A 15,031-nucleotide genomic window follows, 5' to 3' on the forward strand; every position below is an offset into this window, starting at 1 on the left:
GGCCCGGAGGCGGACGGACGGGACGCGCGGAGTGCGTTAGTGCGATGGCGAGGCCGGTTTCCAAAGTCGGGCTGGGATTCAAGGAGGACTGAGTTGGGGGGGGGGTCTCCTGTCAGGCACGAGGACGCCTCTCGCGCTTTTTCCTCCCTCAGGTCTGCGGGGGGGGGCGCTCTGAGGAGGGGGGGCAAAGGAGCGGCCTCGGCGCCTCGCTCTCCCAGGTGAGGTGAGGCGCGCGCGCGATTAAAAAAAAACAAAACAGTCTCGGCTTTCTGCCGGCAGGCCGCCGTGGGCCTCCGGGACCCGCAGCGGGGGTTAGAAAGGGGCGTCCGTCCTCTCAGGGGAGCCGCCGGAGCGACCCGCCCGGGCTGCGGCTGAGGCAACAACTCCGGCCGCCTGCCCTGAGGGAGCCTCTGGGAAAGTAGTTGGCGGCCGAGGCTGCTGCGCGCGCGGCTAAATCTGGGGTGGAGTGTGCGTGTGTGAGGGGGGTGGCATGGGGACGGGCCGAGGGAAGCTTTCCTCCCGCGCTGCTATTGCCCGGGCGGCTGTCACTCAGCGGCAGAGAGCTCCGCGATTGGCGCCCGGCCTTGGTTACGCATTTGCCTTGCGCTCACATACAAGGGTAGGGCAGGAGAAAGGTGATCAATCTTCATCAGGCTACGTTTCCAATCACCTTAAACAAGCCAGCGAGGCAGCCACCGCGACAAGGTAAAAAAAAGAAGGAAAAAAGGGCGCTTGATTTATTTCCCTCTCTCTCCCCTCCCCCCCCCCCCCGGCAGGTGAGCTCTCACTTTCCCTTCTTTCCTCGGGCCGTCCCGACATCGCACTCCGAGCCGAAGGAGCCCGTCCCCGCTTCCTCCTCGCCCTCCGCCCCCGCCAGCTCGCTTCCCCACTTCATCCCGGAGCTTTTGGGTCCGCGCGAAGAAGGGGTGTCCGCCGAGGGAGACTTTTTTTTGGCTGCAAAAGTATTTGGAGAACGCTCAAGTTTTCTGTGGCTTTTCTTTTATCCCCCCCCCCTTCCTCCTCCTGCCGCTGGCTTGGCGCAGCGGCGCCTGAGCCGAGAGGAGGCGGGGAGCGGGGGAAGTCGGAGGTGGAAAGCAAGCAAAACTTTCCCTCCGAACTTCTTCGCTTTTGCAGTGCTCTCTGCCTGGGGAGAACAAGGGGGCCTTGGGGGCGCCGGGGGGGGGATTCCCAACCTAACTCTCGCTCCCTCGGCTGCTTTCCCCGCTCCTCGCTTCCAAATACTCGGCAGGTAAGCAACGAGAGGAGCCCGCCTGGCTTTTGGGCAGCTGCCGCCTTTCTCCTCCGGCTCTTCCTCGCCCGGCGCGCGCCGTTTGATGCTCTTCTCTCCCCCCCCCCCCCAGCCCACCTCAAGGGGCCCTTCCTTCCTCCTTCCTCGGCAGGGACGAGAGCTGGCCGCCTCCCCGGGGAAGAACCCCCAAGATCTGAGGGTCTTCTGCCCGTCCGCGCCCTCTCCAGCCTGCGGGGCTTTCCTGGGCCCCTCGGTTCACGGAGGCCCCTGGAAGGCGGACCCCCGCCCCCGAAGGGAGAGAGAGGTCGGGTGGCTTTAACTCTTCGCTCCGAAGGCGAATGGCTTGGGTCTATCTTGGGCCCCCGGGAGACCCCCTCTCCCCTTGGCCTGGCGCCTCTCGCCGATGCTTATTAGCGCGGCCAGCCAGTCTCGAGGTATCCGGAGACACCTTGTTCTTTCCCACTCTTTGGCACTTCTCCTGCATTTCTCCCATTGGGCAACGGCCGGGTGCCACCCAACACAACAGTAATCGAAGGCCAAGCAAGGGCGGGAGAGTACGATCCCGATCGCCACCAGAGCCCTGGGGTCTTGGGATGGGATGGGATGGGATGGGGCTGAGATCCGAGGGAAGAAGCGATGCCCTGTCCGCTTCTTACCTCGCTTGAGATTGTCGGGCCCCTTTTCCTCTCTGTCCTCAAGCGAGGGGACTCAGGCTGCAACTTTGTGTTGCAATCAGCCGGGGACAAGTCTCCCCTGAACTTGATTTTGGGAGATGCGAACTCGGCCCTTCCCTTGCGTGGCCCAGTTGCCGTCTTGCCTGGGCCTACCCAGGGCTTCGTTGACGTTTTGTTCAAGAGGCCAGCGGGATTTAATCGGCGGCTTCCTTAAGCCAGCCGCAGTTTTATCTATTATATTGCTGCTTGATAGGAGTCAGTGTGCAAGGAACGTTTAAAGAATAAACGAAGGTATCTAAGTGCTCAGAGATGCAAACTCCTTTCGAAAGTAAATTTGCAGATAAGTATGGAGAAAGGGCTCCAAAACAAAACAGAAAACCCACTTTTCTCACTTGCTTGGAGACCACGGCCTAATTTGAATAGTGTCTTCTGACAAAGAAATCCCCCCTGGTCTTAAAAAGCAATGACTGTCGAATAAAGTATACCTGTGCTTCAGCAACCTTACTTATCCTATGCTGTTTAAATAAACCAGATGGGCCGGTTTTGCACTCTTAATTGTGAGCACACAGAGAGAGAGAGGTTAAAAAAACTCACCTCACAAATCCAGGCAGAACTCTAAATGAAATCTCAACTTGGAGAGAGCTGCAACAGGTTAGCCAGTCCTGGGACTATGGTTTTATTCATGAATTTGAGATATTTTAATTTAATAGCCTAGGATCAATTGATTAATATTAGTTCAAGACCCACTTTGCACCCCCTTTCCCCCTCTTTCTTGTTCATTCTTGGTGTGAATCTGTGAAAATGCACACCGTGTAACAGAGAGGCCTATTTTCTATATAAAGCTTTTTTTTGGCTATGGATTAATTGAGATTAATTCTGCCACCAACTGTGCTTTCTGATGTGGGTTTTTATGTACCTGCTTGGTTGATCTGGTGATTGTTCTGTTCGGGCATTTACTTTATTGAAACTACTTAGAAAAGAAAATCTTCTGGATCCAGAACGTGGGAACCTAAAATTTATCTTCTGTTTTGGAATGCTAGCTCACCAAGATCCCCAAATCTGTTCTGTAACTTTTTGCAAGTAAATAACATCCAGGAATTAAAAAAAAATTTTTTTGGAAGGTTTGTAAAACTGAACGGCCACACTCAAGTAAATGCACCATGTTTTTTACCGGGCACTAGTCAGGATCATTAGTTTACTTTAGTTTTATTTCTAAATATGTCTCTCTGAGAGTGTACCTTCGCTCTCCCCATCCCAATACTCCTAGAAATAAATTATTGAGCATGATGTGAGGGGATCGGTAAACTTTTAGTGTCTCAGGCGTCCTCTGCGGCCGGGCCGTTCCTTCCTTCTGCCTGTTGTCGCGGGTCTTTTCGAATGCTGCCCCCCCTCCTCTCTGCCAAAGCTGTCTCTCTTTTTAAAAAAAAGATCATTAGCCATTTCTAATTAATGTGTCTGTTTCTGCTCTCTTTTAAATTAATTATAGTTCCCTCCTTTTGTTATCTCGTTTTGATTTCTAATCCAATTATCTTTTTAAATAATTGCTTTATCGCTCTCATCATTGATACGGCACCCCCTCGCAGCCCCTTGGCGATTGTATGGTAATGTGGCCGTAGATATTTTTTTTAAAAAAATAACAATCTCAGCTTCCTTGTCTCCACTTCATTCTTTGCCACTTTACAGTTTTCCTTGGGGGAGGGGGAGGAATTATCCGCCATGTTCGGAGAGTTTCTGTGTTAAAGGAGAAACCTTTTAGTAAGACAGAAAGAGAAGGGAAAACAGAAACTTTATTGTACTTGATGCGGAAATTAAGTTGCCTTTTAAATATTAAGATCCGCATAACTACATATAAAAACCATTGCATTTTTAAAAACCAATATCTAAAAAAAACCTGTTTTGTTTTGTTGAACATTTAACTTTTGCACTATCTGGGAATTCCGTAAAAAAAAAAATTCTATCGCATTATCAGTTCATTATATGTTAATTTTGTTGTTTTTCTTCCAGAGTGCTGTGAAAAACTCTGCTGCTCTGTGGGATTCCTTTCAGTTGCTGATTGGATGAATATTTTAAAAAAAGAATAAAACCTATGCGCACACTGTTTGAAAAACTGCTAAATAAACCCATACATAATAGCGTGTGGATAAATTGGAAAAATATTTCCAGCTTTTAGCATGATGTCTTACCTCAAACAGCCCCCCTATGGCATGAATGGGCTGGGGCTAGCTGGACCGGCCATGGATCTTCTACACCCTTCGGTGGGGTATCCAGGTGAGCCGCCCTCCCCCCCCCTTCCATCCCTCCCCCCCTTCTCCATTGAGTAGACACACTCAGGCCATTCCCCAGAGTTTGAAAAACTAAATAAACCTGCCAATTCCTCTGCCGTGCCCTACAAATTACATGGAAAGCTAATAGGCCTTAAGTGAGAAGTTCTCCCTTCATGCTCCTCCGTTCTTGGAAAATTGCACTAACGTTTGAGTTCAGTAATTGAATGTTTCTTAAACAATCTTCGAATGCCTTTGCTGAAAACAAGTCTAACTATTTTTTAAAAATGGAAAGCACTTTACCAGAATATTAATCTGAGTTTTTATCATGGAGGTGATTTTATATTCCTGATTTCTACCTCGCTTCGCTTTTACATTCAGGTAGATAACTAGACACCAAACGCGGAACAAGTAGGTGGTCGTTTAAAAAAAGAACAGACTCGAGGCAGTTGAGAGCCGGGGATAAAGGGGTCTTTAAAAGAAAGTGAAAGTTCTGCGAGGGTGTTGATTTATAGTTTTAATATTGATTTAGATTTAAAGTTTAGTTTGAAGTTGTAAGATTCAGGGTAAAAAAAAGTAACGCTCAGAAGGCATGAAAGCAGGAAGGAGGGTTTCAACATTCCCTACTCAAAAAGTTGTCCCGAAGGAAAGGTTTTACAATTGACTCCGCAGCCGATTCACATTCCCACCCCCACACACACACTTCCAAATACACTGCTCAAAAAAATAAAGGGAACACTTAAAAAACAGAATATAACTTCAAGTAAATCAAACTTCTGTGAAATCAAACTGTCCACTTAGGAAGCAACACTGATTGACAGTGCTGTTGTAAATGGAATAGTTGTGCAAATGAAATATTCAATGAGAATATTTCATTCATTCAGATCTAAGATGTGTTATTTGAGTGTTCCCTTTATTTATTTATTTATTTATTTATTTATTTATTTATTTATTTATTTATTTATTTATTTGAGCAGTATAAATTGATGGCCAAAAAATCAGCGCAGGTTTTGCAATCGCGTATAGTCTGATGACAAATCAGGTTAGTACTAACTAATTCAAGGGAAGGCCTCATAGCCCTATGGTTGTGAAAGGCATAAAGCGCCAACATCCTGACTTGTTAGGGCGAGCAGTTCGCTAAATCGGTAGTAAACTGGACTGGTTCCACTAGAATTTATTCCCGTGTGCAGCCTTTGTTAACCCGAGCCTAAATCGCTTGTTAGTTAGGCCAGTTGGCGGTACTGTGCTATAGGCTCCTGTGGGGATTCATCTCTGAGTTCAGGTTTTTAGATATGGGAATAATATACACTGCTCAAAAAAGTAAAGGGAACACTTAAACAACACAATATAACTCCAAGTAAATCAAACTTCTGTGAATTCAAACTGTCCACTTAGGAAGCAACACTGATCGATAGTCAATTCCACATACTGTTGTGCACATTCAAATTTGTATAGAACAAAGTGTTCAATGAGAATATTTCATTCATCCAGACCTAGGATGTGTTCTTTGAGTGTTTCCTATATTTTTGAGCCCTATACAAGATATTGAACTGCCTAGCTTCCCTTTCACCTGCCATGTTATCTGGCGAGGCAGCCACTTGGAGCTGCTGTCTCGAGTCAGCCCCGAAGCCCTCTTTTGCGAAAGGCCCAGGTTGCCAGCCCAGCCCGCCGCCTTTTCCAATGTTGAATCAAGGCAGCTTCCTTTCCTCCTTGATACCATTTTCTGTGACTCACATTTATAGGCTCGAAACACAATTAGGCTTGGGTTATTATTATTATTATTATTATTATTATTATTATTATTATTATTATTATTATTATTATTATTATTATTATCATCATCATCATCATCATCATTATTATCGTTATTATTATTATTATTATTATTATTATTATTATTATTATTATTATTATTATTATTATTATTATTTTGCTCCTGGCTCGGCGGGGGCACCTTCGTTCAGGTTCCCTCGTGGGATCGCCCGGCCCGTTTGATAGAAATCTTATGGGCCCAATCTATGGGTCTCTCCGCGGCTGGCGACCCGCCCGCGTCAAGGGATCGGTGGGCGTGGGAACGAGCGAGCCTGGTCGTCTCTCCCCCCCCCCTTCCTGAATCGGGGCGGCGGGGAAGTGGGGGGCGGGGAGGAGAGCGAAGCGGGCAGGTCGGGTTGTCCCTTATCTCTCTCTCTTCTTCCTTTCCTGCCTGCCTGCCTTGCCCTGCGTGGTGCTGGGACCCTCTAGCCACCCCTCGGAAGCAGCGGCGAGAACGGACCACCTTCACCCGATCGCAGCTGGACGTGCTGGAAGCGCTCTTTGCAAAAACCCGCTACCCAGATATATTCATGCGAGAAGAGGTCGCCCTGAAAATCAACCTGCCGGAATCCAGAGTCCAGGTCTGGGGTTTTTAAAAGAGGGTTTCTGGGGGTTCTGGGGAGGGAAGGGGGGTCTGTGGGGAAGGGGGTCGTTGGGGCTCGCCAGTTGGCTCAGTTCGCCTACCGCTTGTTCCAAACTCAAGTAAGAAAGGTTGTGGACGATTCCTTTTATTTTAAAGATTCTTCTGAGTCCATTCTAGTCTCTATCTGGTCAGGGTCATTCTGGCTTTCGCTTTAGGACTGGTATTTATTGGGGTATACAGTATTCCTCTTCTTCGCTGAGCAAGAATAGTAATTGCAACAAGGATGGACAGGCCCAGTGCTGGAGATCCTTCTTGGTTTATTGAATCTGGAAACTTCCCTTAGCTCTCTTATCACTTTAGAGAAATCGATACTTTACAGATACTTATTTTCTCCTCTTCTCCAATCAATGTCATGGCAACCTCCCAGTCCTAAACACATGTCAGTGGATACACTCCAGCACAAGTTAGTTTTCACTAATTTCCATGGCAATCAATAGGAATTTTTTTTCTGGCCTCATCTTGAGTGAGTCTACATAAAACTTAGGGTGATACTGGATGTAGCACATATGGTACACAAATAGTGGAAGGAAGATTAATTTATTCCTCTTTAATGCTTTTATGTGTAAAATTAAGACTACACAAGCATTTTAAGACAACCGAAGCAACTTTAAAATAATTTGACACCCTAATCCTTAATGCACTTGTAACATTATCCATTCTTGTTTATCTGGAAATCAATTTTACTGGGACTTATTCAAAGATTATATTGGTTAAAATGCCACATTTCTTAAAACTGAAATCAAATTGATTTCATCTATTTAAAAGTTTTCCTTTTTGAATATAGGAGTTATATTGAAAGCTTATTGAATCTCAGCTGTTGATTTGAAACTCAAATCTGGACAGAAGGATAGGCACAAACTATCTCTTTAGGATGTAAATAAGTGTGTAATTAAAGTACAATCACACCTTTGCCATGCAAGCTGGATCCTTCCTGTTTGTTTGCTATGTGTCCTATTTCTCACTGAGGGCAATTTGAAACCATGAAATGAAAGCATTTAAGGGGAGGGGAAGGAACTGAAATTGCAAGTAAATCATATGGTGATGATTTCAATATGTATATGGATGGATGGGTAAAATAAAGCAGGACAGATTTCACATTGCATTCATCACACATCCAAGCTATGAAAAGCGATGCATACAGAACATTTATAAATTCTAAGTAGCCACAAGATCATAAGCAAATTGTTGGGAAGTGATTGTTTATTTCATCAAAATTAGCACGTTAAAAATTTCTGGCCTGTTAAAGCCATTGCTATTAACTACTTGGGAACGCTCTGCTTTTGAAAGTTGTGAAAGATTGCAGAAATTATATATTTAACTTGTTTTAACAATGGAAACAGCAGTTTGGGGATGCTTGCCATTTAGAAGAATGGAAATACTGTACTAGATGCTTGGATTCTGAGCTAAATATTTAGGGGCTTGGGTTGGTTCAGTGAACTCCCATTTACCTGTTGGCTAGTCTGCTTTTTGGGTGGAGTAAGTCTCTGGTGAAGATGACTGGAAAATATTATATGAATTTGACTTGTGTATAATCTGAATGAGAGATGGGTGCCCTATCTTGAGGTTATATAAAAGGGGTTGAATTGTGCAAGTGATGAATGCTATAGTTGTTGACTAGTGGCAACATTTAACATATATTGTGTAAGTATTGTTCATTATGACTCTGTCTCAGAGTCTGTAGTGGGGTCTTTCTATGAAGAAATAGATATAAAATACTTTGTTATAGTTTAATGCAATACAATATTAACAGAGGTACATAAAATTCTGGGCGCTGTACAACATGGTTGTTAAAATTCATTGCAACAAGATTTTTATATTAAGGAGAACTCTCTCATTAAGTAGACTAGTAGAGCAGACAAATGAATCTTAACCTAAGATGAACAATTTCGTTTGCACACCCTTTCTGACTTTCAATTTACACCTCTCACCTACCTTTCCCATAAACTAGTCTTAATATTGACTATTAGGAGTTTGGAGGTCTGATTCATGAATTTTGTTTATTTGGAATGGCATGGCAGATGTGACATATAGAAGAAGTGTGGTTGGATTTGACAAGGGATAGCATCTTGGAAGTGGATGTAGCTGTTAATTGGTTTGGTGTATCCTGCAATATAAAATGTTGATGAACAAGGAGAATAAATTAATGACATTAAGAATCAAAATTCTCTCTTGCTCCATTGAATGCAAGGAACGATACTGCTTAGAGCTGAAAGCTACAGGTGAATGGCTTGAACATAACAAAAAGTAGACTGGAAAATGGGTAAAATGGCATAGAGTATTTAGTGAGGATACTGAACATCCTAACCTCTCGTCTCTAATATAAATGCACCTTCTATTTTCTAATGCAAGGCATCTTAAAATATTGACACTAATTGGTAGAGGACGGATAAGGAGCATTACAGTTTACTGACATCTTTGGGCAAAATTAAGCTGACTACTGATGGAAGCAATGGGTCTGAGATCTTGATCATCAATGGTTTCCTGTCTATGTAAGCTTGGGAAGATAACCGTGGGTAACTTCTGTAGTATATCTTTCCCCGTTTGGATTCTTTTACCAAGAAACCAATAAATATCTAATCTTAGCTTCCTCCTATACGCACATTCGTAGCTCCAGAGAAGGGAAGTGTATTTGTGAGGAATGTTATTCCCTCAGCCCTCCCACTGCTATACAGTGTTAATAGCAAAAAGGACAGGAAGCCCTGAGTGTTAAATATCCGGGTACATTTATAAGTTCCAACAAACTTTATCAACCAAGAGTGAGATGCTAAGAATGAATATACACTGCTCAAAAAAATAAAATAAAGGGAACACTTAAACAACACAATAAAACTCCAAGTAAATCAAACTTCTGTGAACTCAAAGTGTCCACTTAGGAAGCAACACTGATTGACAGTAAATTTCAAGTGCTGTTGTGCACATTCAACTTTGGACAGAACAAAGTATTCAAGAGAACATTTCATTCCTTCTGATCTAGGATATCTTATTTCAGTGTTCCCTTTATTTATTTTTAGTAGTATAGAAGCCTCTCTTAAAGACGGGGTTACTGAGTGACTGGGTTACCCTGATTTATGAGGAACTACCGATATTGAAAAAGTTTTGGGAATTGGCAAGCATGGGGGAGATACAGCCAGCAGAATCGATGTCAGCGGTAAGAGAGAGGTGGACATCCTGCTAATGGGCAACGAGCGTGGTGTGGTCTTTTCCCCACCCACTCCCCAGGATGCAATTGCCTGCATCAGGGATGGTGGTCGCTTGGCTTCTCTTCCGCTGGACCCTTCCTCTCGGCGGTAGCTCTTTGGGATGCGCTAAAGGCAGGCATGGGGTGGCTTGGCGTCCTGGCCTGCAGGGGAGGTCCGACCGGGCCCGCCTCCCCCCTTCGGGTCCCCCTCCGGGAGAATCGGCTCTGACGGAGCGCTACCTTTGCCTCTCTCCGCAGGTCTGGTTCAAGAACCGCCGCGCCAAGTGCCGACAGCAGCAGCAGAGCGGTGCCGGCGCCAAGAGCCGTCCGGCCAAGAAGAAGTCCTCCCCGGCGCGCGAGAGCTCCGGCTCGGAAAGCAGCGGGCAGTTCACGCCCCCCGCCGTCTCCAGTTCGGCCTCGTCCTCCTCGTCCAGCTCCAACTCTTCGGGCCCGGCGCCGGGAGGAGCGGCGGCCCTGAGCAACCCGTCGGCCTCGGGATCGGCCTCGTCGTCCGCCTCGCTGAGCAGCGCCCCGTCGGCCGTAGCGGCCTCGTCCATCTGGAGCCCCGCGTCCATCTCGCCCGGCGCCGGCCCGGAGCCCCTGGCGTCCAGCGGGGCCTCCTGCATGCAGCGCTCCGTCTCCGGCGCTTCGTCCGCCTCTTACCCCATGTCGTACGGGCAAGGCGGCGGCTACGGCCAAGGCTACCCGGCGCCCCCGCCGCCGCCCCCGCCGCCGCACTCCTCGTCCTACTTCAGCGGGGTGGACTGCGGGTCCTACCTGCCCATGCACGCTGCCCCGCACGCCCACCAGCTCAGCCCCATCGCCCCCTCGTCCCTGGCGGGCACCCACCCGCACCCGCACCACCCGCTGGCCCAGGGCTCCAGCCATCACCACCACCACCATCACCACCACCACCACCAGCCGGGCTACGGCGGGCCCGGGCTGGCCTTCAACTCCTCCGACTGCCTGGACTACAAGGAGCCCGCCCCCAGCGCCGCCGCCGCCGCCTCCTGGAAGCTGAACTTCAACTCCCCGGACTGCCTCGACTACAAAGACCAGGCCTCCTGGCGCTTCCAAGTCCTGTGAAGCTTGGCCTCGGCACCCCCCGCCCCTGCCCGCCCTTCTGTCCCCTCTCCAGTAGCGCCCACTTTCTCCTCGGAACGGCCTCTCCCTCCCCCCCCCGTCTTTGCCAACGCGCTCCAATCCACCTCGGCCTTTGACCAGTGGGCGAAAGAGGCCTTTGAAGACCGTCTCCAGAAAGGAAAGGACGCTGGGAGCCCCCCGTTTGAATTAGCCCACCGCTTCCAGTCCCCCACCACCACGTCACCGAATCTGGGCTGAAGGCTGCTGGGTCAGACCTGCTTTGCCCTTCCTGGACCTGCTGTTGCTGCTGCTTCCTTAACCCCGCCGAGTTGACTCCTGGCGTGTTATTTATTCGCTCCCTGGGATTATGTTCAGGATCGTAATTTTTTGTGTTTGTTTGCGAAGCGGGAGAGGACTTGCGATCGAGATTCCTCCTTCTCCTTCCAACCGAGCCCCCCCCCCCCTTTTTTTTTTTGTCCAGCCGGCTAGCTTTGTGACGCTCGCTCGCTCGCGTGTGGAAAGAAAGGAGAACAGGGAAAATGCCTTTTGCTTTCTGGCCTTGACAGCAGACTTCGTGTATAGATCCTCACACCGCCCCCCCACCCGTTCAAGGAGCCCCCCCCCCCCGCCCCCAAGTTCCCTCTGTAGATTTATATTGCCAAAAAAGGAGAAACAAAAGAAACAAAAAGGGGTAGGAATGTATATAGAGGGTTCAACGAGATCTGTCCCAGCGACCCTTTACAACGAAGGAGCTAAAGGCGAACTCTGGAGGCTCTGCAGGTCGGAAGTGGAAGGCGTTTTGTCTGCTGTCTTCCCTTCCCCACTTGGGCAGGGAGGAGGGGGAGAGCCATTGCCCGGCGGAGTTGGAACCGGGAAGCCGTGGGAGTGGGGGGCGTGCTCGGCAGAGGGGCAGCGGAGGGCGTGGGGGACGAAGCCAGATGGTGGCATAGCATCCCGGGCTCCCTAGGTTTGTGGGGTCGCGGGTCTCCGGACAGGGTTTTTTTGTGGCCCGCTTGGGGGAGGGGAGAGAGAGAGTGGGCAAAAAATGTAAAGTTGATAATTTACTCCGTTAACCCAACAGTCACCTGTTGAATGACATGTAAGGCAAATCCCACCCTTTATCTACATACCCCGATAATAAAATCCAAACTGACGAAAGCTCCCGTCTCTCGTATCCTTCCTTGGGGAAGATGGGGCGAGGAAGAGGCGGGAAATAGCCCTCCCCTTTGCTGAGCTGCTCTGCTGGCCTTCGCTTGGGTAGGAAAAGGGGCAGCAATGATGGGCTGCTAAGGTGGGACGGTGACTTATGCTCGCCCCCGTGGCTCTGAGTGCTAGCGGAGTCCAGCGCAATTCTGCTACTGCACCTGGGCAGGAGTGACGCACCTGCGCGTCCGCGCACGATTTCGCTCCCTGCCCAGGTGCAGTAGCAGAATTGCGCTGGACTAGCACTCAGAGTCAAGGAGGCGAGCACACCTCACCGTCCCACCTTAGCAGCCCACCTCTGTAATGAAACATAAGGATTGTCGTAACCCAGTCACTCGAGGTTGAACATAAATGTCAAGAGCAAAAGCGAAATCTATTAGCCGGTGAAACCGAATTGATTTAGAAACACCTTCTGCTATTGATACCGAAGGATTTGGTAAAGCTGTGAGGAGGGACCGCCGTTAATTCCACTACCATTTCGGTGCTCACCACAGGAAGAGTACAAATCATTTCCGCTGACGTCTGAGGTGACACTTAACAATGCCTTTGTGTTCACACTAGGGACACCCAAAAGGTCTCTGACCTGGGTCGCACTTTTTAATGTGGTAAACCGCACAACTGGAATTAATCTACAACTTCAGCCTAAATTGTTTAAAATTTGAGTTTACATGTGATATTCAACTACTGGAAGAGAAAACAAGAGACTTAATCGCATTTTGAAATAAAAAAGAATCTATCTTTATCTTTGGGTTGAATACAACTATAGTATACTGCTCCAAAAATAAAGGGAACACTCAAAGAACACATCCTCGATCTGAATAAATGAAATATTCTCATTGAATACTTTGTTCTGTACAAAGTTGAATGTACACAACAGCATGTGAAATTTGTCAATCAGTGTTGCTTCCTAAGTGGACAGTTTGATTTCAGAGAAGTTTGATTTACTTGGAGTTATATTGTGTTGTTTAAGTGTTCCCTTTATTGTTTTGAGCAGTGTATTATAATGAGGTGGCTGGATGGAGTCACTGAAACAGTAGACATGAGCTTAAATGGACTCAGGGGGATGGTAGAGGACAGGAAGGCCTGGAGGAACTTTGTCCATGGGGTCACAACTTGACTTTCACAACTAACAAAAACATAATATTATAACTGAAGATACATACTTTTTTCTTCCTAAAAAAGCAGAGTTGGCTAAAACTATCAAATATAAAATAAAATAAAATGGTGGCAGGTGTTAAAATAAATGTATCCTATCAGAAAACATTAGGGGAAAAGTTATCCTAGCACTCCAAAGCCAGAATAATAGAAGATTTCCCTTCTTTTAGAAAACTTTTGACTTTTTAAAAAAATTCTAAGAAAGAGAAAAATGTACCTGAGTTAATTTAAATTCCTAGGTTAAATCGGCACCTATATTGTTAACTTGTTCTGTTTTGTTTTTTGCTCTCGTCGGTGAGACAACTGTTCTTACCAGTGCAATATCTATCAGTTTGATAGTTCCATTTTTACGGCTCCTCAAATGGGCTGAAGTTTGGGACGAATTTTTATTTTCAATAAGCGATTCTCAAATGTTATTTTTCATTGTAATTTTATAATTAAAGGAATGATTCGGTTTGGAAAGCAAAAACGATTACTTAGATAAAACGGCGGCTGGAGAAAGGAAGGCTAGAGGTGCAATATTTCACACTCCCCGTCCGAAGCTCAAGGCAAAGGGTTTGGTTTCACCAGGAGGGGAGAAAGAGGTCCTGTTAACCGGAAGCGGAAGACGCGCCCTTCTGAACCGGTTTTTTAAGCAGCCCACGCCAGGATGGCTCCCCTCAGACCAGGAATTCCCTGGCGGCCCTCCAGAGGGGAGTCTGCTTTAACGGCCAAACGAGTTTTTTTTCCCTTTGGGCCTGGAAAGAAATGGCGCAGCAGCCACCCAGAGCTGAACTCGCACCCCTGCACAAATGCGCACCAGGCCTTGTCTCCCCATGCAACGTGGCGCGACCCCGGCGGAATTCTCGACAACCACTTGGGGGAACAGCACCCCTCCTCCCTCGCCCCCTCTCCAGTCCCTTGGTCAGGAAGACAGAGGGCGCAACTGGGGACGGCTTCAAAGCCTCCTGGGGAAGCCCCCTGGCAAAAGGCCGACTCCTTCCCTGCGCTCGCTTTCCAGTTAGCACGGCTAGTAGGGGGGCAGGAAGTTGGGCGGCTGGCGGGTGCTAGGAAATGGCAAGAGGGCGCAGTTGCCGGGGGAACAGGGTGGCGGGAGCCGGTCGCAGGCCCAGGAGGGAGAAACCCGACGAGGTTTCCCGCCTTTCTTAGATAGACCAAGCCGGCCTCTGCAGCAACTTGAAAACCAGAGCGCCGGAAATATAAGAATTCTGGGCCCCTCTGCAGTAGCAGATGCCCGGAACATTGTCCTCTCTAGGAAAGAGTGAGTATGCAATTCCTTGGAGCATAGGCAGAGTGCCCGCCTTACGCCCGGGTTAAAGGCTTTCATCAAGCGGCCCCTTCTGACTTCTCGGACGTCCGATATAGGCGTGAAGCTCTGCGTGACTTTGCGCCTTGGACCCTCTTTCTCCGCCGCCCCTGCGCCTTTGAGGCGGCGGCAAGCGATAAATTGTTCCAGAAGGGCAGAAGCGTCAGTGTAAATTAGCATAATCATTTAACGCGGTTTTGCAGTATTCCTCGGAGAGCAGCTGGACTGGATGATGCCTTCGCTTATTCGCCGATCTTGCACACTTTTCTTTGCACACTGGGGGGCGGGGGGGGGAGGCTCGGGAATGGGTCTGGGATGTGCCTCGTCCCACCGCGGCGTAGGGTTTTGCAGTACTTCGGGGACTTCACCCTTCCCACGCGCGGCCCTTGGAAGCTAATAATGTTATTTTAAATATAATATATATTTAATATACTGTATATAAATTTTCCCCGCTCCGGCTTTTTTCC

At 47.9% G+C, this 15,031-nt stretch overlaps 1 protein-coding gene across 1 annotated transcript; it reads left to right on the forward strand.

Annotated features, from left to right (window-relative positions):
• The first annotated feature begins 595 nt into the window (after positions 1–595).
• Positions 596–12,058, forward strand: OTX1 (orthodenticle homeobox 1). Its single transcript, XM_070738075.1, has 4 exons — positions 596–705; positions 3,928–4,191; positions 6,426–6,577; positions 10,076–12,058. The coding sequence occupies exons 2-4, from the start codon at positions 4,095–4,097 to the stop codon at positions 10,901–10,903; spliced, it is 1,077 nt and encodes a 358-aa protein (XP_070594176.1). The 5' UTR covers positions 596–705; positions 3,928–4,094; the 3' UTR covers positions 10,904–12,058.
• The last annotated feature ends 2,973 nt before the right edge of the window (positions 12,059–15,031 follow it).

Source organism: Erythrolamprus reginae, chromosome 1 (genome assembly GCF_031021105.1).
Source record: "Erythrolamprus reginae isolate rEryReg1 chromosome 1, rEryReg1.hap1, whole genome shotgun sequence".
In the NCBI taxonomy this organism is placed as follows: domain Eukaryota; kingdom Metazoa; phylum Chordata; class Lepidosauria; order Squamata; family Dipsadidae; genus Erythrolamprus; species Erythrolamprus reginae.